This window comes from Salminus brasiliensis, chromosome 3 (genome assembly GCF_030463535.1).
Source record: "Salminus brasiliensis chromosome 3, fSalBra1.hap2, whole genome shotgun sequence".
Classification (NCBI taxonomy): domain Eukaryota; kingdom Metazoa; phylum Chordata; class Actinopteri; order Characiformes; family Bryconidae; genus Salminus; species Salminus brasiliensis.
The window spans coordinates 24,215,780-24,243,750 of NC_132880.1; the positions used below are offsets into that span (position 1 = coordinate 24,215,780).

Below are 27,971 nucleotides of genomic sequence, written 5' to 3' on the forward strand. Positions count from 1 at the left end.
CGTCAATGTTTAAGGCCTCTAAATGCAAAAGGCCACTCTGTCCAGTGTTTGTGAGTGAGTAGTTTGTGTGTGCTCGAGTGTGTGTTGTGCAAAGATGGCTGTCTTTGTAACTCGGCTGTGTTTCCTGTGTTGTTTTTGTTTGTTTGTTTGTTTGTTTCGGGGAATCCATGCATTTGCTAGAGCCAGTCACACTGATGCGAGTGCCCAGGCCAATCACACATCCGGATGAGTTCCTGTGGGACTGTTATTCTGGTGGGATTAGCGCAGGCCTGTTTTACCTTATACAGCGAACATACACCTTTGTGCCCTGGTGTCTGCATGTGTTTGTGAATGTGTGCTTGTTATTGTTTTGCCCCCCTACATGATTATCCTTGAACACCTAATGTACTATGTGGAGACATAACTGAATTTCGGGAGAAGGACCTTACCCCGACCTCCTCCTCCTGGCCCTCAAGCCCTTTATATAACCCCGCTTCTCAGTTCAACTCAGCCCTCAACCTCTACCCCGTCACCACACCAACAGGGGTGTCTGGCCCACCCGGACTCCAAGCCACAAGTATTCTGAGTCCACCCTCCTGTTCCATCTCAGAGCATGGTCCGCACTAGAAAATTCTCTCTCAAAGCAATCATAGCTGGAAAAATCAAATGAATGTAATTGTTAATTGACCCCAGACGCAGTCAATCAGCCAATGTCTGACATACAAATGGAGATGCTAGGATAGATATTTTAACCAATTAGATTTGGAGGATTTGGGTGTGTATTTTTACTGAGAAATTGAAATTGTTGACAGTCTAGTGTTAGCCTAGCATCTCCCGTTGCCAGCTAAAGAAGCACACGTCAGAAACCAAACATGTCTGGGTTGATCGGCCGCATCTGGGGTCAGTGATCAATCATGTTTGTCTGATTTTTCACCAAACTATTCCTTTAAAGCCACACACTCAAAAACCTTGCTGTACTGTATCTTGCAGGTGGGCGGGGCTTTTGAATAGCTTGCCTTTTGATCTGCTAGCTGGCGAATGCAGGATTGATAGCTTCACTGCTAAAGAATATCACGTCTGTATTTATTAGCTGCTACATCATTGGCTTTGCTGGCCATCAAGATTTCTTCATTTCTAAGGAGACATTCCCAGAAGTCATGTGATGAATTTGTTCATAATACAACAAATAAACAATAATCCAATGTTTTTTTTTTTGGTCATGAATATGGTGCTAAGTGTTGTTAGTGTGTGTGCGTGTGTATGTGCATGTGTATAACGTCTTCTCTGTACATAATACTGTAATTAACACAGGTTTTGGTCAGCTGAAGAACTACGACATGTAGGAACGAGCTGTAAAAGGAATGCTAAAGGTGCCATAAGACTGAACTGTGTTTGTTGTTGTTGAATGTGCTGGTTTAAATATGTATGTGTGCGTTTTGTGGTTGGCAAACCACCATGTGTTCAGACCTGAACATAAATAAAGAGAAAGAATTAAAAATAAAACCACACTGGTGATACTTTTACTTTAAGCTTATATTACACCTTATTTTATGATTGGATTTTATTCCCCATATTATTTTTCTGCCATTTATCAAGTGCACTTGGATGTCTCTTGTTTTCAGACTCTGGCCTGGGACGCATAAGTCGCATTAATGCCACCAGATTTTCCTATTAGTCTAATAATAAAAATAATGGATGGAGCTGGGCTTGAGTACTTCAATACCCGGGCTTGGCAAGCTGCTACTGTTGGCCCCTTCACCCACCCGCCACCCTCCTTCACCCTCTCTGCTCCTCGGGCGCTGCAGCAATGGCCGCCCACCGCTCTGGGCATGTGTGCTCGCTGTCACTGAGTGTGTTTGATCACTAGTGTGTGAACTATGATCGTATATATATATATTAGTGGACCAGGACCAGCTCCACCATTAGCTGCAACATCACACAGTTTGTGGCAGAGTCTGGGTTGCGCAGAGTGAGATCGGCCCAGTGTAAAATATCTGTAACATGTTGGTACGTCCAACCTTTCACTCAAGTATATTTTTGACTCCATGCTGTCACTTTAAACTCAGTAAGATTGTGATACAGTGCTCAGGTGATGCTGATGCTGTGTAAATGCACTAATGCAATAATGCCTAAATACAGTGTACCGGGAAGCAAGGGTGCAGTAAATTAGGAGTCTAGGAAAGTTAGCTAGCTATAGTGATGCAAAATGCCCACTACACCAGAAAACTGCACTTTCCTTTTTCCGTTCCACCTTAAATGGGGAAGAAGTGACTGCTGGACCACTTAAGGTGGAAAGAATATTTTGGAATAAGCAGCTAAGTTCAGGCAACAGCAAAAACAATATTTCATATAAAACATATTACTGACTTACCCTCATTTCCAGTAATAAAAAGGCAAATAAAAGCCTGATTTCACATTAAACGCAGTTTTTCTGTAATGCAGGAGCGAAGGGTGGGCAGCAGCAGTACATATAAAACAATAAGAGCACCCCGGACTACTTAATCCCTCGGAAGGATCCCCCGCCTCCGCGGACCGGGTGGTGATGTGTCAGAGAGTAGGTGAACGAGCGCAACGGCCGGAATGTTTTTGCTCAAAACTGCTGTTTAAACCGACGCCTCTCGTTTAGCGCCGATGCTAATTCAGCTAGCTATAAGTTTTAATGAAATGTGATTAATGAACGATATTCCATCCAGTTCTGTAAAAATACAGACAGGATAGAAACGACACCGTGAGTTTTACTGCCCTAAAGCAGCCTGAGCACTGGTTTAACCGTTTATTAGTTTCCAACTGACGTTAACGTTCAAAAGTTAGCTAGCATGCTAGCGCTAGCTGCATTATTTTGTTAGCTAGCTAGCTATATAGCTATCGTTTTTCATTAATATTTGCCTAATGCAACAAAAAATAAACAATAATAATTAACAATTAATTCAGTATACAAGAATTTAGGCTAGCTACATGAATTATTAACGTTTTGGATACTTGTAATGACATGGACTTTTTCTCTAAGGAATATAGCTAGCTAGCACTACTGCTAATTTCAGGGATTAGAAGAAGTGAGAATGACATGGAAGACCAATGTGGTGAGCAGCAGCTAGCTAATTTGATTATATATCACATAGATAGATGGATATGAATTATGTGTTTAATTAGATATGATACAGTGGTAGCTAGTAAAGCCCCCATACTTTTTTTTTTTTTTGTAGATTTATTTTGGAGAATTCGACGTTTTAATAGAACAACAATAGAAACACAAGCTGTGCTTTTCAGTGGGGGGGGACTGGTTCTGACTTGGAAAGTTTGCCCCCCGAGTACAAACTCTGGAGGACTAGTGGTTGGTGTGGCGCAACAGATAACACCACCACCTACCATTGCGTTACAACACCATGTGGGAGACCAGGGTTCAATTCCCGGTCTGGGTGACTGTGCTGCGCTACACCAATAAGAGTCCCTGGGCAAGACTCCTAACACTACACTGGCTCACCTCTGTAATACAAGTAACCTTGTAAGCCGCTCTGGATAAGAGCGTCTGCTAAATGCCATAAATGTAAATGTAAATGTCGCTGTCTCCTTAGTCAGGACAGTAGCTATTCGCTGTCCTAAAAGTCAGTAGAAGTTGCTAAATGACGTCATCGCCTAATTTGCATAAGAGTATAGTTGCTTGTACTTGAAGCTGTAGAATAAAGGGATAACGATGTAGGAGAGAAATACGTAAGTGAGTAAAAAACACTAATTGTGAACTATAAATGAACGTCTGTTGATATAGATATATATTTTTTTGCCTTTTAAAAAGGCTGTCACTTCCCAGAATAACTTCATGACTTATAATGCTTTGTCTAGACCCACATTACATAAATCATTTTTACATAAATTTGAGGTGAGTGAGTGACTGAAACTATGTAAGTTAGTTAAATGCAGTGATTTATTTCTGTGTCACACTGAAGACTGCATTTATATTTACATCCCACTCTGTAAATAGGGGGCGGGGTCAGCGGTGGCTTTGGGCATGTGCAGTTCGTTTGCAGTGTGGATGTGGAGTGGTGTGGGTCTGCTCAAGTCTCTATTAACACCAAAAAAGTCTCTAGATTTGTCGCTAGTCACTTAGAAAAAATGTTGATGGAGGGGTCTGAAAAGTCGCTAAATATAGCGGCAAAGTCGCTAAGCTGGCAACGCTGAGTACAAAGTCCTGAGGACGGGAGGACGCTATACGGTCATTTTGTAAATGGAAGAGCAGCGTGGTTCGTAATGCGTTCTGGCATTTCTGGCTGTGCCGACTCCACACAAGTCACAGTTTGTGAAATTGCCAAACTGTGCTGGATACTGGCCCTTCAGCACTGTGTTTATAGAACCCTGGGAAAAGGCTTGCGTGCTACTTACAATATGATAGAACGTGATATGATGCGCTGCAAAACAGTTTAGTTTAATATGATACATATCATCACTTTCACAAAAACCTGAGATGAAAAATGGCAAATAACCTTTCAGATGTTCAGTGGACGTAAATCGCAAAACAAAAGTTAAACAATTTTATTTTGGACCATTTTGATTAGTCCATTTATCATGGGACAGTGTAAAGAACAACTCCAGAATGTCTAAAATGAAAGAAAGTAATCAAGAAAGGAAACAACTATATGTACCATATGTATAGACAGATGGGCAGATGACCAGATAGATAGACAGATAGGCAGGCAGGCACTTTGTCAGTTGTTTTTAGTATTTCGTCTTCATGTACTTCCAGACAGCTCAACCAGCAGGGATCTCCAAGACAAGTCATTTGAAGATAAGCTCCTCCTAATAAAGAAAGAGCCGTAAGTTTGTTGTTTCAGAAACAAACACAGACCATATCAGACAAATCAGAACTGAACTCTGCATCTTGGTTGCATTATTCATTAAATACTGTTAAACATCAGTTTAAAATTGATTGCTTGTTTACTAGCTTTACTGTACTATTAGGGCAAAGCGGGACACAACCAAATACAGGGTAAAATGTAACAGATATTTTATATAGTTAAACAGATTCCACTAGAACAAGAGGGATGGGCAATTGGAGTTCTACACAGAATTCACTCCTATTATTTAACTCCATCTTGGTGTCTAATAGAGCACCATTTTAACACAGATAAACAATTTACAGTGAGAGCTCGTTGGCCTAAAGTACAGCCTCCGCACCATGGGATTAGTTTAACACATTGTTACCACTAAGACCCCTAAAGTAAACAATGAGAGACCTCATAGCAGCTAATGTTTTGGACACAGACTGATCAGAGATGCACTGTAGATGTGATGGAAATAAAATCTGGTTTGATGGGTTGGATATTAGCTGTTCTGCTTTGTAAAGTAAATGTGTCAGGGTTCATCACAGCTGCCCCTTTTCACTAATCACATTTATTTGGATGCAGATATTTTTTGTTTTATGTTGGAAAACGTGTGTTCAAACACAGAACTGTATTCAATTAATTGTGCTCATTTGCATTTGCCAGATTTTTTAGTGACTGTTACAGCTCACCCTTTAGTTTGTTAGTCTGATTATCAGCTGAACATTAGGAATTCAGTTGAAAAGTTTATGTTGACAATTGTAGCAGAGATGTGCACATTGTAATAATAACAAAATATGTTATGTTGTGCTTCGCTCTCTTCCTACTGTACTGTTTTACATTGTACTTTATGTATGGCACTATTCACAATTACAGTTACAGTTGTATCTTTGTAACTATATATTATACCCTTTTATAATGTATGAGGAGCATAGTGCAGTTATAGTGATCCCTGAAGAAGAAATAAATTGGACATGTCAAACCTGTTATTGTCTAACAGCACAGCCGCCAAAGATGCCAGCATGCAGAAAAAGCACCTTGCCAACAAAGGGAGTGATGTAAGTGGAAGGGTAAAATGTGAACCACAGCATTTTTGCATTACAAAAATGTCAGAAACTACCAGAGTCCCATACTGCTAAATTCACTAGATTCAGCTCATATAGTTTGTATACTTCTAGTCTTAATATTTTCTCAATTTAATATATATATATATATATATATATATATATATATATATATATATATATATATATATCTATACAGTCATGCCCGAAAGTATTCATACCCCTGTCAAAGTTTGACTTAAATTTACTTTTATTTAACCAGAAATTACATTTTTGCCTGGAAATGACACAGGCATCTCCCAGGAGATAACACGATGATGTACAAGAGGCATCATTGTGGGAAAAAATATTTCTCAGCTTTTATACACATTTGAACAAAAAGTGGCATGTCCAAAATTATTCATACCCTTCTCAATAATTAATAGAAAAGCCTTTATTGGCTATTACAGCAATCAAACGCTTCCTGTAATTGCTGACCAGCTTTTTGCATGTCTCCACTGGTATTTTTGCCCATTCATCTTTAGTGATGAGCTCCAACTCTTTGAGGTTCGAGGGTCTCCTTGCCATCACCCTGATCTTTAGCTCCCTCCACAGATTCTCAATTGGATTCAAGTCAGGACTCTGGCTGGGCCACTGCAAAACATTAATGTTTTTGTCTGCTAACCATTTCTTCACCACTTTGGCTGTGTGTTTTGGGTCGTTGTCGTGCTGAAATGTCCACCGGTTCCCAAGGCCAAGTTTCTCTGCAGACTGCCTGATGTTGTTGTTGAGAATCTTGATGTATTGCTCTTTTTTCATGGTGCCATTTACTGCGATCAAGTTCCCTGGTCCATTGGCTGAAAAACACCCCCAAAACATTAGGTTCCCACCACCATGTTTGACAGTGGGGATGGTGTTCTTAGGGTTGAAGGCTTCTCCTTTTTCACGCCAAATGGTGCACACATCATTGTGGCCAAACAATTCAATTTTTGTTTCATCTGACCATAAAACAGAACACCAGAAGTCTTCTTCTTTGTCCAGATGAGCATTTGCAAAGGTCAAGCGGGCTTTTGTGTGCCTTTTCTGGAGAAGTGGTGTCCTCCTTGGCCTGCGTCCGTGGAACCCAGCAGTGTGCAGTGTCCATTGAACTGTCTGCCTTGAGATGTCGCCACCAGCAGAGTCCAGATTCACCAGGATGGCCTTGGTGGTGATCCTTGGATTTTTCTTCACCTCTCTCACTATTCTTCTGGCCAGCACAGGTGTCACTTTTGGCTTCCGACCACATCTTCTGAGATTTTCCACAGTGCGGAACTTCTTGTATTTTTTAATAATACTTTGCACTGTAGCCACTGGAACTTGAAAACATTTTGATATGGCTTTATAGCCCTTTCCTGACTTGTGAGCGGCCACAATGCACAGCCGCAGGTCCTTAGTGAGCTCCTTAGCTCTTAGCCATGACTGTCCACAAACCAACTGCAGAGAGCTGCTGTTTTTCTCCTGTTGAGTTGATTAAAACAGCTGTTCCCAATGAATCAGGGTAATTAGGATGCTTTAAAACAGCTTGGACTATTTGGAATGGTATAGAACTTTGGATTTTCCCATATACTGTGACAGTTTTCAAAGGGTATGAATAATTTTGGACATGCCACTTTTTGTTCAAATGTGTATAAAAGCTGAGAAATACTTTTTCCCACAATGATGCCTCTTGTACATCATCGTGTTATCTCCTGGGAGATGCCTGTGTCGTTTCAAGGCAAAAATATAACTTCTGGTTAAATAAAAGTAAATTTAAGTCAAACTTTGCCAGGGGTATGAATACTTTCGGGCATGACTGTATATATATAAATCTTTGCTGTTTTTCACGTTTTGACATAATTTAAATTTTACAAAGAATAGGCCAAAATGACTTTGAATAAACAACAAACAAAAATAAATTGAGTAAACATAATGAACATATAAGTTCTTCATGTGATAGATATGATGTGTTATGTTTTATTTATAATATGTAAAAGTCAGTCAATAAATAGAATTTGTGTTACTTCATGTATTAAAAGTTTTAAATCAACATTTGACTTAAACAATGGTGTCCAAAATTATGTATATACACAATATAAATAAGAAGTTAAAAAGCAATAACAAATAATATTGTTATTGCTTTTTTACTTCTTATTTATATTGTGTATATAGTGTAATTTATTTATCTACGTTTTTGTAACTGAGTGTCTTGCTATCCCTTTCTGCTGTGACACTGAGAATTTCCCCACTGTGGGGCTAATAAAGGATTATCTTATCTTATCAAAAGCTTATATCATTATTGTTATTATGATTCTTCTTTTTTATATTGGTCTTCTTATTATTATGAATTTTGTTATAGCAGCTCATCACAGCTCATTGCTTCAAAGTAATACAAATCAAAAAGCAAAACAATTTCAGAAAAGAATCTACAAAAAGGCAGTGTCTGTTTAACAGTGTTAGGTGCAATGTTGATTGATCTTCAAAACATCTTCAAGTTTATTAGTGAAGAAAGTAATCACACATTTAGCTCCTAATTTCTTTAATTTAGGTTCAGTTTGATGAACTGCTTTACTGTAACCATACTGTACACACCTCTCGCTTTAGAGCTAAGTAGTTTTGAGTTTTGATACTTTTGTTCTTCCTCTTAGACTGTTTTTGTAAAGATGCTTTTGGTTTTACTGCAGTTCTTATTTCACCAAAGTAACAGTGCTTTTAGGTTTAGGACACTCTACACACCTCTGACCTTTCTTTGTGTTGGTGACAGAAGCACTGTGTCTGGGAAAATCCCCGGGTGGTGCGTAGCCTCTTTGTTTTATTACTCTGGTGCGTTATCTGTGCTGATTAGTGACAGACGTAGGCGTCTCTGTTCTGTCGCTGAGGGCTTTATTCAGTAATCTCACTGTCAGTGACGCTTTTTACTGAAGATTTTCTATTATCATCTCTGACCACGCTTAAAACCAGCCGCTCAGATGAGCATTAGTCAGCTGAGCTGAATGGTCCCAAGCAAAATGCAAAATGTAGATAACTGACGCGTAGGCCTGCTTACTGTATAGCATGTTTACAATAGCAGCGTGACGCACCATTCAGAGTGCATTAATTAATCCATTAATTTGTTCATATCTTTATACTAGCAAAACACTGCAGGACTGAAGAGAAAAAAGATGACTGAGCCGGAAGAACAGAAAGAAGACTACGCTGAAGAGGAAGATAAGGGTGAGGTTCTGTTGTTTAATTGAAAGATGCTTTTTTTGTAGGGTTTAAAAGGAAATTTTGAACTGAAAAAGCATGTTTTGCAGGTTTATTGGCTTTTTAAAATAACGTTGGTCTTTTGTTGTGAAATACATGCTTCTAAACTAAGAAACATTACAAAAATGTTTGGTTTGGTAATAGTTTGTGAAAAGTTTCTTCTAAGGTAAAAAACTCAAACATTGCAAACATAGTTCTTTATGGAACTCAAAAGTGGTTCTTCTCTTACTAAGGTCGGCTTCAGGTTGTTCAAGCATAAAAACAGTTCAGCTGCAGTTCACAGTCTTTGGTTATTGTGAGAATTAAGATTGATGGAAGTTTAATATTTACTATTATGATCTTATTATCTTCAGTAACTGAACACCGATCAACCATAACATAAAATCTGAGCATTTGAGCCATGGACTCAACAAGATCTCAGAAGGCATCCTGGGGTATCTGGCACCGAGACGTTAGCAGTAGATCCTTTAGTCCTGTAAGTTATGAGGTGGGGCCTCAAATCACATTAGTGAGCTTTAGGTGACAATGACCCTGCCACTGCATACCAGCAACACCCCCACAAGACTACCTAGGGGTTTGGAGATCCTCTGACTCAGGCAATTAGCCATCGCAGCTAGGTTAGTCAGATTATTATACTTAACCATTTTTCCATCACCTTCAAGAACTGACTGTTCACTTGCTGCCTAATATATCCACAATATATCCCTTATAGATGCCACTGTAGATGAAGATAATCAGTGTTTTGTGGTGGTTGGTGGTGGTTGGTGTGGCGCAACAGATAACGCCACTACCTGCCAGTGAACTACCATACCACGTGGGAGACTGGGGTTCAGTTCCCAGTCTGGGTGACTATGCTGTGCTACACCAATAAGAGTCCTTGGGCAGGACTCCTAACACTACACTGGCCCACCTTTGTAATATGAGTACCCTTGGATCGCTCTGGACCTTCAGTCGCTCTGGATAAGAGCGTCAGCTAAATGCAATAAATGTAAATGTAAATGTAAATGTGAATGTTTTCACTTTACCTGTCAGTGGTGCTAACGTAATGGCTGATCGGTATATACACAACTGCATCGCTAACCGCAATGCCCAAACCAGTAAAGTGGTCCCAGACGAGTTATACGATTACACTGTTCTGTTTCTTATCAGGTCTAAACACGAGATAAAAATTAATAGTGCAGCCATGGGATGGGAATACTGCACCACTACATTAGTGGTAGATGAGAGTTTCTGAAAGCTATCATCCTGTCTGATTTTATAAACGGTGGAAGCCTTTGAACATTTGAACTGTATCTTTATTTAAAGCATAAAGAAGGAAAGAATTATCTTTCTGAGAAATATTTTCCTGTAATTATTTCCTCAATAATTCAATAACAAAACCCCCGTCATTGTTTCCAGACTACTCTGATGATGATGCTAAGTATGATGAGAAAGACAACTACGATAACGAGGATGTTTATAATAAGGACAAAAGTAAGCATGGTAAGTATGTAAGGGAAGACATTGGACCTTCAATAAGCATCACTGGGTAGTGTGAGCTTATTAGTGTATTTAAGAGTTCAGTGAAAAATCTAATCTGTGTAATTTCCCTGTTATCTCAGATATGGTCATTAGCCAAGGCTTTAGTATTAATTTAATTATTTATACACTATTTTACATAACGTGGTGTCTGGCACTGTAGTAAAAACTAAAGTACAGTGAACATTCAGCTTTGAATAGACATTATTTAGACATATATATCTTTAGATCTTCCTTCCTATGAACACGAGGCATGCCTCTAAAATCTGTTTCCAGAGAGACATCTTCTTACGTTCCACACATACTCTACAAAGTGGCATTCAGTACCTTTCACACAATTTTTCCACACACACAGCTTGCCTAGTCCCTATAGAGAAGTACTGCCAAAAAAATAGGATTCTCTGGAGCAGATGAACATGAACCTATTGGCACCATGCCTAATGTCATGTGTGGGCTATAGTGGTATAAAGCCCCCCAGCATGGAGGTGTGGAGTAGGGGAACTGTGTTCTCTGGAATGATGGATGGTGCGCCATCCAGTACTTTCGGGATGAGTTGGGGAGTTGGAGATGAGGTGGGGTGGTGATCATCAACATCCTGACCTCACTAATGCTCTTGTTGCTTAAAATCTAATTTTCACAGCAATGCTCCAAAATCAGTAGAAAATCAGTAGAATACCTTCCCTGGACGATAGAGACAGTTACTCTAACATAAGCAGGATACACACTTTTTAAATGCCCTTGATTTTTCAAGAACAAAGAATGAGCAGGTGGCCTTTTTATTAGTGTTTATCAATATCTTTTTGGCATGCAGTGTCAGGAACCACACAAGCAACTCTGAAATGAATGAATGCTGCATTTAAAAAATAAACCCAAGAAAAGTGTGCATGCAGAACATTGTGCAAATGTCAAACTATTCCTTTAAGGTTTCAGTATTGATGGCTGAAGCTAATGTAGAATCTATGTTTTTGCTGCTACTTCAGAGTGGCCAGACAGATTTTGTAATCGTCAGACTGCTGTTGGGAGCTTCTGTTTCAATGCTTCGATGCCCAGGAGTGTGTACACCACTGGCAGGAGAGCAGCCAGGTATGCATCCACAGTAGCTTCCACATTTTCAGCTTCAACATTTAACTAATTAAAGTGATAAAGTAGTGCACTGTACACAAATAACTCATCCTTTTCCTTAAGTAGTCACACACTCACTTCAAACTGTGTGGAACTTTTTAGTTATCTCTAATTGATCTGTTAATGAATGTATCGTGACACTGTATGATATCCAGAATGAAGCTCTAATGACGTTAACATCCAGAATGAAGCTCTAATGACATTAATATCCAGAATGAAGCTCTAATGACGTTAACATCCAGAATGAAGCTCTAATGACATTAATATCCAGAATGAAGCTCTAATAACATTAATATCCAGAATGAAGCTCTAATAACATTAATATCCAGAATGAAGCTCTAATGACATTGACATCCAGAATTAAGCTCTAATGACATTAATATCCAGAATGAAGCTCTAATAACAATAATATCCAGAATGAAGCTCTAATGACGTTAATATCCAGAATGAAGCTCTAATAACATTAATATCCAGAATGAAGCTCTAATAACAATAATATCCAGAATGAAGCTCTAATAACATTAATATCCAGAATGAAGTTCTAATAGCATTAATATTCAGAATGAAGCTCTAATAACATTAATATCCAGAATGAAGTTCTAATAGCATTAATATTCAGAATGAAGCTCTAATAACATTAATATCCAGAATGAATCTCTAATAACATTAATATCCAGAATGAATCTCTAATAACAATAATATCCAGAATGAAGCTCTAATAACATTAATATCCAGAATGAATCTCTAATAACAATAGTATCCAGAATGAAGCTCTAATAACATTAATATCCAGAATGAAGCTCTAATAACAATAATATCCAGAAGGAAGTTCTAATAACATTAATATCCAGAATGAAGCTCTAATAACATTAATATCCAGAATGAAGTTCTTGTAGCATTAATATTCAGAATGAAGCTCTAATAACATTAATATCCAGAATTAAACTCTAATATCATTAATATCCAGAATGAAGTTCTAATGGCATTAATATCCAGAATGAAGCTCTAATAACAATAATATCCAGAATGAAGTTCTAATGACATTAATATCCAGAATGAAGCTCTAATATTAATATCCAGAATGAAGCTCTAATAGCATTAATATCCAGAATGAAGCTCTAATAACAATAATATCCAGAATGAAGCTCTAATGACATTAATATCCAGAATGAAGCTCTAATAACATTAATATCCAGAATGAAGTTCTAATAACATTAATATCCAGAATGAAGCTCTAATAACATTAATATCCAGAATGAAGTTCTAATGACATTAATATCCAGAATGAAGCTCTAATAACATTAATATCCAGAATGAAGCTCTAATAACAATAATATCCAGAATGAAGCTCTAATAACATTAATATCCAGAATGAAGCTCTAATAACATTAATATCCAGAATGAAGTTCTAATGACATTAATATCCAGAATGAAGCTCTAATGACATTAATATCCAGAATGAATCTCTAATGACATTAATATCCAGAATGAATCTCTAATGACAATAGTTTCCCAAATAAATTCCAGTTAAATTAATGTCTAAGTTCTAATTCATTTAATTTCCGAAATAAGTCAATTTAAGTCAAGTCAAATTCCTATCCAGAAATAGCGTTGATATTCAGAATAAAGCTTAATAAATTAACTTCAAGTAAAGTTTTGAAATATTTAATAAAATGTTGTACTAAATGCGTAGATTTAATAAGATGATTAGTTAAGTAATAATATTTAAACAACAGTGTATTGAGGTTGGTTGTGTATTTGGTGTTGAGTGTGTAATGATGTTTGATCCACAGTTGCAAGTATGTGTGGTACAGTAAGGAAGAGGATAAAGAGGATGATTCCTCTGATGATGACCGAAGGTACGGACTCTACACCTTAAACCTATGTGGATCATGTGATTAAATATCAGTTTTGTCAAAACGTCCTGGATTATTAATTGCCTTTACAAAGTATCCCATGTAATATATTAGGAAGGCATCAAATCACATTTCAGTCACAGTCCAATTTGTGCCAAAAGTTAGGGCAGACTAAAATCGATGGTACAGTTTTTGTTGAACTTGCTTACATTTAACATTCACCACTATTATGGTATCAGTGTGCAAACATGTAAAGACATGTAAAGGTTTTACTCCTCAGAGGGGATTTATTATTGCACTCTTGAAAGTACTAGCGCCCTCTGCTGGGACTGGAGTAAACAGAATGAAAGTTTTTGTTTGGCCAGATTTGTTTATATTTACAGCTACATACAATAATGGATGGAATACTAGCTATCCACCCAGATCTTTATGTTTATGTAAATATTCTTTTTTTAGTATCTCTTAGTATATTTCATATTTTTACATGTAGTGTTTCTAATCTTAGCTATGACTATATGACATAGTTGTTTTATTCCTAGAAAAATTGAAATGTTGTCTCCAGCCGCATTTAGTCAAATCCTTTGGACTTCGCCAGGTCATTCTTCTGTGTAGCCGACTCTCGAAGGTAATGCCGACTCTCAAACTAATTATTATCTCGAACAGGCTCTTCCCTATAAACCTACGTAAGGAGGATATTTTGGGGACACGCAAAGACAGGTTAAAGCTTGGAGAAAGCCTTGCTGATGTTGACCCAATGGAGATTGATCAATCGGTGAGCTCAGTGGTTCCAAATTCACTTCCTTACTTAAGAAAATACAGTTGTGTAGCTCACACTGCTCCTGTGCTGTGAACTGCAGGTCCGTTTTGACAGTGTTGGAGGCCTAGACAGTCATATCTTTTCGCTGAAGGAGATGGTAGTTTTCCCCCTGGTTTATCCTGAGGTCTTTGACAAGTTTAAAATCCAGCCACCAAGGTTAGAGGAAGAAAGGTCTACATACATCTAAAACTATTACACCCAGCTGTACGACCTAGATAGACCCAGATAGTAAATTTTATTCAAGACTAAACTTATTCAATGTCCCCAAAACCAGTCCTGAGTGACTGCATGTGAGCCCACACTATTCTCATTCTCATTACAACTGGCATTCACACATACGTTGAAGAATAGTTACTGAATAAAAGGCCTTAAGATTAATAACTGAATAATAAGCGATGCAATGTAAAAGGATAACCCTTTGAGCCCCAGGCTTATAATAAGTTTTGTTGTAATATTATAATATTATTTAGCATGAGTTATGAATGATTCAGTATCTGCTATGAATTATTCAGTATCTACTATAAATTATTGTGTCATCCATGAATTATTCAGTGGCTACTATGAATGATTCAGTATCTTCTATGAACTGTTCAGTATCTACTATGATTTGTTTTTGTTTTCACTGAATGATTCAGTGACCCTTTCTTCAATGAATTGTTAAGTTTTTACTGTGTTATGTAGTCATTACAAAAGTCCACAAAATAGACTCTTGGGGCTAAAAAAACATTCTTTAACTTTTTTATTTTTACACTCTTACTCACTTAACATTTTTCAGGGGCTGCTTGTTCTATGGTCCTCCTGGAACGGGGAAGACGCTGGTGGCCCGTGCTCTAGCTAATGAGTGCAGTAATGGGGAGAGGAAAGTGGCGTTCTTCATGAGGAAAGGAGCGGACTGCCTTAGTAAATGGGTTGGAGAGTCTGAGAGACAGCTCCGCCTGCTGTTTGATCAGGTCAGCAACAAGGGTGTATAATCTAGTCTACAATTGTGTTTTTCCACAAAATGCCTGATCCAGGTGAGAGCTGCAGCACAGGCTTAGGTTAGGGCTACACAATGTTGCTGAAACATCACATTTAGGGGTGCAATGATTAATTGACTTAGTCGGCTGCTGGACAACCAAATTAGTTGGCAACTACTTTAATATTTGATTAGTTGATCACGCATGTTTCTTGCGCTAATTAGGCATGGTTCTGGGCGGAAGTGAACTAAGGATTAAAAGCCAAAATTTCACCATGACAGTGTGAAATACAGTTTTTCTGTTCCTTTTACTTGATACTTGAGTTCCATCAGTCTGCTGTTTTAATGCAATGTCTAAAATTGAATTTTGACATCTTGAAAATCTCAAAATTCAAAAATGTGTGATCTTGAGAAATGATTCCATTCTAAATAAAAAATAAGGTAAAAGGTTCTGTATTTGACTGCGGTTGCCTGCAAGTATTTGTGCACTGCAGATTATCATGACACTAGGAAAATCCACACAAAGAAATATTCACGGAAATCTGCTCTTTTAGGCTTATCGGATGCGTCCGTCCATTATCTTCTTTGATGAAATCGACGGATTGGCCCCGGTTCGGTCCAGCCGTCAGGATCAGATACACAGGTGTGTTGGAGTTAAAAGCTGTGTCTGCACAGTTATAAGGTAAGTTACATTTAATGTATGTTAACTGTATGTTTGTGCTCTCGCAGCTCTATTGTGTCCACTCTGCTGGCTCTCATGGATGGTCTGGACACTCGGGGAGAGGTGGTGGTCATTGGTGCCACTAACAGGCTGGACTCCATTGATCCAGCGCTCAGAAGACCCGGAAGATTCGACAGAGAGTTTCTCTTCGGTCTGCCCGACAGAGAGGTCAGAACTATATTATTGTATTTTTCAAAAGAGTAGATTATAACAGATTGTTGCTCCTCTTATTTAAGAGCACAGCTTTTAAACGCATTATTGGTAAATAAAAAAACGTAGGGTTGTTTCATTTTCGTTTCATAGTCAAGACAAGAATTAAGAAATGAATCTTCATGGCCAGAAATGACAGATACATAATGTAAAAGCGAGTTTTCCTTTAATTAGAAATGAGCAAAAACAGAAACAGTCTTTCTCTTCTTTTTTTCTTTAACCTAAAGGCAACTCAAGGCATGTAAAAGCACTGAATTGTGGCCACGTTGCTTTATCATAGAGAAGACATGTTTTTTCCTCAAGGAGTATTATAAGATTTTGTGCTGACAATGGCGTGAGTTGACTCTACAACACACATTTGCAGTTAGAGGTTTCAAAAGCCATAGATTTCTTGGTAAGCACTCGCATGATATTGCGCTACAAACATGTTGTATAAAATAAGAATGTAATATAAATGTTCAAACATTTAACATTAATATACATATTAATTTATATGTATCTTTTTCATTTGCCACATTTGCAGTAAATAATTATGCTATGTGGGACCAGGGGCAAGTAGACTACGGCAAGGAATTTATTTTTGACATTGTCCATGCTTTACACATACACACTAGTAAGCAAACTCACACAGTGATAATGAGCACACATGCCTGTAGTGGTGGGCAGCCATTGCCGTGGTGCCCGGGGGGGCAGAGAGGGTTAAGCGCCTTGCTCAAGGGCCCAACAGTGGCAGCTATCATGTATGCATGTGCCGTATTTTGTTTTTTACTATTGGTGAGGTCTAATGTGTTTTATTTTCCCTCTTTAACTAGTATACTTGTTTTACCTGTACTTTTGTCGAAACATTCATCATCCAGCAGACTGACTGCTTTATTTTTCATCATACTCACACAGGCACGGAAGACTATTTTAAAGATTCACACCAGGCAGTGGAAGCCCTGTCCATCTGACATCTTTCTTGAGGAACTGGCAGAGAAATGTGTTGGTAAGACTAACCACAGCCAGGCCTAATTTATTAGCCATAGTTGAAATATAAATTTTTTTTTTAGAGCCTAACAGGGCCCAATATAAAATGTTTACTATAATTGGATCTTACATTTTAGCCTGTGTTAGTTTACACTACTTAAAATATATGTATATAAAAATATATGTTAATTTAGCTAAATACATATTTACGATATGTGTTACCACCCTCGCCCTGCTACTCCAGGTTACTGTGGTGCAGACATTAAAGCAGTGTGTACTGAGGCTGCTCTCTGTGCGCTGCGCTGCCGCTACCCTCAGATCTACAGCACCTCCAGCAAACTCCTGCTGAACGTGAACTCCATCTCCATCTCCAGCCGGGACTTTGCACATGCGATGATGAAGATGGTGCCGGCGTCTCAGCGGGCTGTCTCCTCACCTGCTAAAGCACTGGACCCAGCGCTGCAGCCACTGCTGAGCTCCAGCCTGGCCAGTATACTGACCGTCCTGCAAAGGATCTACCCTCATACAGAACAGGGGCTCAAACGGAAGAGAGACGGCGGTCAGTCATACTTTTTAAGACGTTTTAGAGAACTGATCAAATTATTATATATAATTTTTATAATATATTATAAAATATAAAATTATTATAATATATATTATATATATATACATTTTTTTAACCACAGGAACGTATTTGGCTACCAGTGCATTTCATTTACTGACATTTTCTAGTTATTCCCAACTTTCAGATCTTATGTATCACATCCTTGATGATGAGCTCATGTACAGTGATGATGAGACACCGTCCTCCAGCACTACAGCTATTCACAAATACACCAAACCACGAGGACTCCGGCATAGCAGCAGGTATTGCACTTTAATACACCTTCAGCTCAAATTAGTTTTAGTGTGTGCTTTTAACGGTATGGTTTGGAAAAGAAAAGCTGCTTCATGCTAACTAAACCTTTGCTATTTTTAAGAGTCCGTCCATACAATGCTTTTTGTGCAGATTCACAAGTTTTTTTTAAAGAAGAACACAAACAATTTTAGGAGAAACACTGAGATGTTCAATAAAATGTTCTCAATTGCAATTCTCAAGAGAATATTTTACTTCATACGTCAAATATTTGAGAAAGGCAATTATTTTCTTAAGACAGTCTTTAGTGTTTTTTTCCTATGTCAGCCATGTGTAGCATGGTCTTTTACGCTGTTATAGCTTAATATAAACGCAAGAATTTAAATTTCATTAATCAGTCAAATCCAGGCAGCGGCAAATGAAATGAATCATTTTATTTGAAAGCATTCAAACATTTCAGTGAATGATAACAAAGTGAAACAGCTAACAGCTTTGGTAAATCTCACTGTGAAGCTGTTATTTCCTTACATGCAGAACAGTACTTTAAGAATCTCCAGTTTAAATCTTGCTACTAATAACATCTACAATTAGATGTTTCTAGTCATTTGATTTCTGGTTTCATTTTTTGTGATCAATTGTCCAGTTTAAACAAAACAATCAATAAAATATACATCATAAAATCATACAAAGAAAATGGCTTCCACCTTTAATAGCCAGTTCATCATAAAAAAAATTCAAAGCAGGACTTCTGGACTGCTGACAAAGTTGAGGAAATTTTGGTCCAAAACTCGTGTACCTTAGGACATTTCCAATGCATATGTGAAACAGTAGCATATTTATCATCAGGGTAAAAGGTGAATAAACAGTACATACAGTACATACAGTATATACAACATATTTTTAAAGAATAATAACAACATGCATTTGCAAAGGAGCGCAGTAAGAGTTTGAAGGTGTCATCTAAACAGCCTGTAACTTCATTAAAAAGCACCCATACATTTAACAGAACCTTTTGTAGAACAAGAGGTAGCAAAGGGGCAGTGTAGAACTCTTCAACCCTCAACTCTTTCTCTCTCCCCCTCACAGAAATGCTGCCCTACACCTCACCACCTGTCGACCCCGACTGCTCCTCTCTGGCCGTCCCGGCGCGGGCCACAGTTCCCACCTCGCCCCCGCAGTGCTACATGCTCTTGAAAAATTTACCTTGTATACCTTGGACCTGGCTGTGCTGTTTGGGATCAGCAGCACTTCACCTGAGGAGGCCTGTGCTCAGGTACACACTGTTTCATATCAGCAGCAGTTAGCACTGTTCTAATTGGTAGGCTACAGACTTTCTTTACATCTTAGCTACATTAGCCTCGTAGCTCCAACTGAAGCTAAAACTAAAGAAGTAGACAAAAGAACTTCAGACACCAAACATGACTTGGTTGAGGGACTACATCTGTCCCTAAAGTATTTATTAACAGTTTACAGTAATAATATAAAACTACAGTGTTTACAGGTCAAGCTTAAGGTCTAATTTCCTGTCTTCTCTGTTACTCATGGCTTTAGTTTGTGTGTCTGTGTTCCGTCAGGTGTTTTGCGAGGCTAAGCGGACGTCTCCCAGCATCCTATACTTGCCCCATGTCCAGCAGTGGTGGGACACAGTCAGCGGGAACCTGAAGGCCACATTCCTCAGCTTGCTCCAGGACATCCCCTCATTCTCCCCCATTTTGCTGTTTGCCACCTCCGATGTTGCTCATGCTGACCTGGCTGAGGAGGTAAACACACACTCACACCAACACATATATATATATATATATTATTCTTACTTTATTTAACACTACTTTCTTTTGCAGTTCCAAAAAAATGATAACATTAATATGTATAATTAAATAAATAAATAAATAGATGAATAAATGGTACGCTTGCATGACAGCATCTCAAAGTGCTTCACAGAAGATAGAAAGTGCAATTTAATTTCATTTCATTTATTATAAAAAAAAATACATTTGGTTTACATTGTGTAGCAAAATGTAATACAACACAGATGGTTATAACTCTTGTGTCTGATGTTGGAGAAGTGGCTCAATAAAGATAGAGCATCAAACAAGCAATTAAAAGTTGTGTTGTTTAAATAAATTGGTAAATAAATGACGTTTTATTACAGTTTGTGAGCTCCATCTGTTATAGCATCTGCTTTAGAATTATAGGGCTGGTTTTGTATGTGTGTGTGGTGTGTGTGTGTGTGTGTGTGTGTGTTTGTAGTCCGCTGATGTTTGTGTTTGTCTGACTCAGCTCCAGACTCTGTTCCGAGTGGAGTATGGAGAAGTTTTCCATGTGCGGCTGCCTTCCCGGACAGAGCGGATGAAGTTTTTTGAGGATCTGATTCTCCATCAGGCTGCTAAGACCCCTCCATCCAAAAGGAAAGCCTGTCAGTAACTTATCTCTCAGTAATAATTAAGTAAAGTAGAAGTGGCGATCATATTGAATGCCTCTATAATCAGAATTGTGTATATACTGTATGTGTGTGCATTTTTGTGTATGTTCTTGTGTATATGCTTATATATACACAGTATATACACCGACCAGTCATAACATTATACCACCTGCTTAATATTGAGTAGGTTAACATTGTGCAGCACAACAGATCTGAGCATTCGAGGCGAGGTGTTCTGTGGTATTTGGCACCAATATGTTAACGGCTGATCCTTTAAGTCCTCCACCAGCATCAGTGCCTATGACCCTGTCACTGGTTGACTGGTTGTCCTTCCTTGGAGCACTTTTAGTAGCAGAAACACCCCACCAGAAAAACCCTCAAGACCTGACTGATGTTTTGGAGATGTTCTGACCCAGTCAGTCGTCTAGCCATCACAGTTTTGTTCTTGTTAAAGTTGAACTGAAAGTTAACTAGGCATTTTCTTTCTCATGCGAAGTGCTCTTTTGGAAATACAAGGATTTTGCGTGACAGCATCAGTATATACGCCAATCAGCTATAATATTAGCACAGGTGAAGTGAAATACACTGTTTATCTTCATCTACAGTAGCATCTGTCATGGGATGGATATATTAGGCAGCACAGTGAACAGTCAGTTCTTGAAGGTGACGTGTTAAAAAACGCAAACCCATTCAAATCTGAGACTTAGCCAAATAATGATGGCTGGACGACTGGGCCAGAGTTTCTCCACAACATAAGGCAGGTCTTGTGGAGGTTTTCTGGTATGTAGTGGTCAGTACCTACCAACCAGTGCTCCAAGGAAGGACAACCGGTGAACCGACGACCTAAGGCTTATTTATGTGATCCATAAGGTCTTGTGGAGCGTCTCTAAGAGTCAGATCTGTTGTGGCAGCACAAGTTGAAGGATGACACAAACACCTGTGGATGTGTTTATATCTGAAGCAGTAGTGGAGCTTACTTTATCTGCTTTCACAAACCTTTATGTGCAGTTTATCTCATGAGGTGCAGTGTTGATGGTCTACCTGGTCCTTTAGAAACTCTTGTTTTTTCCAGTTATTTTCTCATGGCTTTCTCCTTCTTTACGCAAGTGGATCTGACCTCAAATCACTTCTACGAAATATGTCGTGAAAAATGATCATCTTATAGTACTCATAGACATTTTTAATCTATATGAACTCACATGCATTTGCATGGTGCGTATACAGTATGTGTGTTTTGATGCATTATTATGCATATTTGTTTGTGTGTATTTTCCTCAGTGCTTCAGGCTATGGAGGTTTTGCCGTTGGCTCCGCCCCCTCCTCCCCATCAGATGACTGAGTCAGAGCTGTTGCAATTGGAGGAACAGGAAGAACACACCCTGAGGGAACTCCGCCTCTTCCTGCGCAGCGTCACTGAGCGACTGGCCCAGGATAGACGCTTCAAAGCCTTTACCAAACCTGTGGATATAGAAGAGGTTATACTGCTCACACACATTCAGACTAGATTCAGGGTCCTGATCTGAAACTGGTCTTTTTTTTTTTTACCAGTCATCAGTATTTATTGCTACAGTGCCTTGTAAATGCAATCACCCCCATAGCTTTTGCCTATTTTTATACATTATAACCTGTAATTTAATTTTTTTTTTTTTATCTGAATTGTATGTGATGCATCTGCACAAAGTTGGTGAAGTGAAATGAGAAAAATCTATTTAAAATAAAATTGTGGAAATTAACATCTGAAAATTGGCATGTGCATATGTATTCACCCCCTAAGTTTTGGTGCAACCAGTTACCTTCAGAAGTCACATGCTTTGTGAAATGAAGTCCACCTGTGTGCAATCCAAGTGTCACATGATCTGTCAGTACATACACACCTTTTCTGGTCCTAGAGGCTGCAACACCATTTAGCAAGAGGCACCACTAACCAAACAACACCATGAAGACCAGGAGATCTCCTAACATGTCAGGGACAAAGTTGCAAGGATCTGTGGTCAGATTTGAAAATTGCTGTTTACCAGCGGAAACCATCTAACTTGAAGGAGTTGGAGAAGTATGCCTTAAGGAATGGATGAAAATCCTAGTGGCAGGATGTGGCAATCTCATAGCAACTTATCCAAAGCGACTTAAGCAGGTGTAATTGCCGCAAAAGGTGGCTTTACAAAATACTGACTGAATATGGGGTGAATAGTTATGTACACTGAAGTGTTCTGTTATTTTATCCTATTTGTTGTTTGCTTCACAGTAAATGTTCACACTCAAATGTTCGAGAGTTGTAGGTATGTTCTATAAATGAAATGATGCAAACCCATAAATAATCCATTTTAATTTCAGGTTGTCAGGTAACAAAGCATGTAACAAAGCATGTAATACTTTTGCAAGGCACTGTATAAACATGAAATACTGCACCTCTGCACGGTTCTCAACACATAATAGTCGTAACATAAACAGGTTTTAAAAAGTCATTTGAAAACATTCGGACACCCCATGATAACTTTTATCTTTTTTAAGATATTTAAACATATGGACCTTTTGCTCTTTATTTTAATAATGTTGAGACATGAAGGTAATATATTTTATTAAACCATACAACTGATGAAATTATATAATTTGTAAAATGTAATTAATAGAAATTCTCTTTGGTAAAATAACCTCAATTAGACATCTCTCACATCCACCGGAGGTTTTTCCCCCCTGTCTGATGTTTTTTTAGTTTTTAGACAGGTTTTAATGGGGATGACTGTATTAATGCAGCAGTACTTGTCCCATTTCAGTGCAGTATGAAACCCTAAATATACTGGATTTTATTGCGTATCAGGGATAGTAAAGCTGTGTGTTAATCTGTGTAGGTGCCAGACTACTGCACAGTTATAAAGCAGCCCATGGATCTGTCCACCGTACTCACGAAGATCGATACTCACAAGTACGTCACAGTAAAGGAATTTTTGCATGACGTGGATTTGATCTGGAAGAATGCTCTCAAGTACAACCCTGATAGTGATCCGACTGGTAATTTACACCTCCCAGAACATTCTCTGTATCATTTAGTTCAAAGTGATGTATTTTCTCAATAATCAAATCACACACACTCTTCAAACTGTGTGGAGTTGTTCAGTAATCCCTAATAGACTTGCTAATGTGGTTTCTGACACTGTATGACCGTTATCTATAAAGATGAACTGCACACAGCTTTAAACGTGACTCTGCCCATCAAATTTTACACACTGCACTTTAGATCGCCAGATTCGCCACCGTGCATGCACTTTGAAGGACACAGTCCACGCCATCATCACAGATGAGCTGGATGAGGACTTTGAGAAAATCTGTGGAAAAATCAGAGAATCACGGAACATGAGAGGTGAACACAGAACACACACACCGTGAACTCATGAAAATGGGGAACCTGAAAGTCTTGTCAGCATACATTATGCATATCAGCATACAATAAGCTTGTCAGCATATATGTAGTTGAACATGCAATAAGTCGATGTATTGCTGTTAAAGCAACGTTTAGTGATAATGACATTTATATCAGGTGTGAAAGTTGAAAGCACTCGTGGTGCGAAACCTTTCTGAAATAAATGCATGTTTCTGTTGTTTATATTTGAAGGTTTCAGCTCGTCCAGGTTCGCACCACCTTTCTACCAGGTGAAGGAAAGGGTGCGTGAAGCTGGAGAGCTAAAGCAGTCTCAGCGTAAAGTTGCCACGGCAACAATGACCCCCAGAACCCCACGGCCTAACAGTAAGAACCTTCTCAATGCTAATGAATGGTTTTTGGCATGTTATTTACTGTTTAGCTAGTTTTGGTATTAACGTTCACAAGTGTGTAAATGCCAATGAGTAACTTCTAATAATGCACATCTTTCCTGCTAATGTTACATCACAAGTTTCTGCTTTCAACCAGTGGTGCATAGAGGAGGCTAAACCCCCAGTAAAATTGTTGTTTCTGCAGTGACGTAAGTTCTTGAACTGCAGGGGAGTATCTTAGTCCATCCAGTATCCATTCAGCACACAACTGAAGTGTGTATCACTCTGTTCTTCTTTTTGTGGGTCTTTTTGACATAAAGCTGCCAAGTCAGAGTTGTGAGCACTCGTGAAGCAGTCCAGGAGCTGAACCAAAAACCTCACTGATATACTTGAGCAATAACATTATTTTTATTAGTTATACCCATTGCTGACACAGATGTGTAAATGCACACTCACAGCTTGTCTAGTCCCTGTAGAAAAGCATTGCCAATAGAACTCTCTAGACTATGGGCAGATAAACACAAAGCTATTGGCAAGCTATTGTTTATGGTCATTTGTAAGGGTCTGTCCAATAGTAGAGGTTTGAAAATGCATTTTTAGAACATTAATATAAATTATAATGGATTACAATAATATTTAATATGAACCTATTGGCACCATGTCTAATGTCAGTTGTGGGCTAGAGGGGTATAAACCCCCCCCCAACATTAAGCTCCGGTGCAGAGGAACTGTGTTCTATGGAATGATATAGCAGAATACATATTTTATTACCCTTGATTCTAAAAGAAACAATGAATGAGCAGATGTCTTAATACTTTTGTACATATAGTATATTTAGGAAAGCTAGTTCTAAACATCTGATAAGGTGTATAGTGTTTCGCAGCATTGGCACCTGTTCGGCAAACTTTCAACTCACCTTCCTCATTTACCTTAGATAATTAGATAGCACAGATGTGTATGAGTGGAAATACACACGCACCTGTGCAATGCAGAAGGGAGAACAGTACTGAAACCTGGAAACATCTGCTTGGAAAATCACAAAACTGTCAAACATGGAGATGTACATGAAGATTTACTTCCAACATCGAATTGCCTTAGCAGATAGATCACCACATTTGTTTATGGTCATTTTTTAAAAAAGGGTTTGTCCAATAGTAGAGGTTTAAAAATGCATTATTTTTAGAACATTAATATAGATTATAATGGATTACAGTAATATTCAGTATGCACAAATTATTGGCTACATTCTTGATCTGTTTACACATTAACAAACAAGCTCAATGTAACGCTTTCCACTACATTCCCCTACAGTGTCAGTAGTTCTTCTAGTCATATCTTATTTGTAGTTTGTTTACAGAAATAACTTGGAAATTTTCCTGAATAATCCGATTGACCTGAATCGTGGTAATGATTTCATGATACTTTGAATTGTTTTTAAAAGTTTTAGTTGAATCTAGTTGAATTGTCATGAAAGTTTTCAGTTATTTCACTGTTAACGATGGCCTTTAACAGAGAAGCGCACTAGATTGAGCTCCCGCACGATCAAACCACCGCAGCATGAACAGCAGCTGATCAATGTGGATAAAGCACTGAAGATCCTGTCCCAAAAAACACCGCCCCTCATTGTGGACCATGAGCAACTCAAGGTAATAAACTAGCAATGGTCAAAAAAACAAAAAAAGGTTTGTGCACTTGCTTTTCAGAAGTGTGAAGCTGAGAGGTTAAGATCAAAATAGCTAAAGCAGAACATACCTAAAGCTGTTTTATCAGTCCAAAACCTGCATATAGAGTTACTTAATAAAATGTCAACATTTTAAAATATATTTAATTTCACTAAATATAGTCACTGTGTTGTCACAGGGGTAAGAACTAGCACATGCCCTGTCCGAATCATATGTAGCTACATCCCAACTTTTCACACTGCTGCTAAGGCAACAGTTGATAGAGAACACTAACTGCTAATTTTAACAATCGCCTAGCTGGCTGAATGATGGGGAGTGGAAGTGCCAACCTGCCCACCCAGGCCATTATTGCTTATCCGGTTATAATCTGCTTATATTCTGTTTTTGTGAGATCTGAAAAATTTGCTCTCTAATGATCCTTTAGTGTAAAAAAAGATGCATTAAAGTTGGTGATAACTTTTTTTTTTCTTTCATATTGTGGTGTATCTGAGTGAAACATGGCAGAAGGGGTCCCAGATTTCTGAGCTATCTGAGTGTTTGGTGTTTCTGGAGTTCTGGCAGAAAAAAAGGAGTGATAGTGATAGGAGTTTAATGATAGGTTTTGATGATTTATGTATAATATGACCAGAGACACAAACTTTTAAGGAAAGAAAATTATTTTGATTTCAGGTTGACTTTAATGCTTGTGTCTAGTATTTAATTGATTGATTGATTGATTTTTATGAATATCTCATTTCTTCAGGAGCTTCTACAGTATGTGGTGGTGAAGACTGAGGGCTATGAGGTGTTTCAGCTAGAGAAGCTCTACGCAGTCCTATGCCAGTGTATATACAGACACCGCACAGATTACGACAAAACCAGTCTCATTCGGGTAAGAACTTATCCACAGTTCCAGCTGCTTTTCAGTTCTGCTTTTTCTGCAGTAATTCAGTTTTGGACAGAGTACACAAATCCTGTAGTGAAAATAGAGATAGCCTTGCTGAAATATGACTGCAGTAAAAGCAGAGGTCCTCCATTTACTACTTGATTTCTGCTTACAGTTACAGTAAGTGCTTGCTTTAAATGTACTCAAGTATCAAATGTAATAGTACTTTATTTTGCATACAATTTAGTTATAGTTAATATTATTTTTATGGACAGTGCCTGTTAAGACCATTGTGGTTTGCAAATGTGAAAAGACATGCAGAGCCTGTGGTTTGTTGAAAAAAAAATGTTGAGCTTGTTAGAGTGTTAGATTTATGGTTAAGGCCAATAGGTTTATGTTTATCTGCTCCAGAGTCCTATTCTATTGGCACTACTTCTCACTCTAAAGAGACCACACAAGCTGTGTGTGCATTTGCACACTTGTGTCTTAAAACAGCTGAATGCATTTATTAGAAGGGGTGTCCACAAACATTTGGACATATAGTGCATGTTTATTCAGATAGTATTCAGATAGATAGAAAATGCAGTTTACTTTCGCTTCACACAGCTGATATTGTAGTGATAGTTAGGCTGCACTGCTTTGCAATGTCATGGAGTGAAAATAAAAGTCCTTACCAGTAAAAACAATTGGAAATACGGACACTAGAGGTGGGAGTATTGGTAATAAAATAGATCAATACTTACATATTCGAAAAAACACGATATCCATCACAATAATTAGCTTTTCTGAGGTTTGATAACTTGGATAAGTTGGAACAAGTAAAGCAATTCTATTTAATTCATTTTGCAAGTTAACAGGAGTAATTAAGCTTTGTAAAGGTCCCTTCTCGTGCTCTGTATTTCTTAGCTTTATGCACTTACTGTTATGTATTAAATGCCTGGATATTGTACACAAACTGATTTAGATAGAGAGGACAGAAGAAGCACTTATTTCTTTTGTGTTTTAGGAAATGAAGAAGGAAATTGAGCATTTTCAGTGAATCTCTACCTCAACTTTACCTCTAATTGCAATAAAACATGGTGCACTCCAATCTGATATCTTTTACAGCTTTATGTGATTTCTATAGGCTGACAGGTCACAATTCTG

The 27,971-nt window shown here is 38.2% G+C and overlaps 1 protein-coding gene across 1 annotated transcript; it reads left to right on the top strand.

The window, feature by feature from the left end:
• The first annotated feature begins 9,009 nt into the window (after nucleotides 1-9,009).
• On the top strand, nucleotides 9,010-27,864 carry LOC140551068 (ATPase family AAA domain-containing protein 2-like). Its single transcript, XM_072674437.1, is given in 22 exon segments — nucleotides 9,010-9,061; nucleotides 10,493-10,576; nucleotides 11,593-11,695; nucleotides 13,528-13,593; nucleotides 14,254-14,362; nucleotides 14,448-14,563; nucleotides 15,183-15,357; nucleotides 15,917-16,005; nucleotides 16,092-16,251; nucleotides 17,188-17,278; nucleotides 17,504-17,818; nucleotides 18,009-18,079; nucleotides 19,122-19,388; nucleotides 19,690-19,875; nucleotides 20,393-20,528; nucleotides 21,813-22,009; nucleotides 23,381-23,540; nucleotides 23,767-23,889; nucleotides 24,142-24,273; nucleotides 25,791-25,924; nucleotides 26,703-26,831; nucleotides 27,832-27,864. Coding segments are annotated over 22 exon segments (2,928 nt in total).
• Nucleotides 27,865-27,971: the final 107 nt, after the last annotated feature.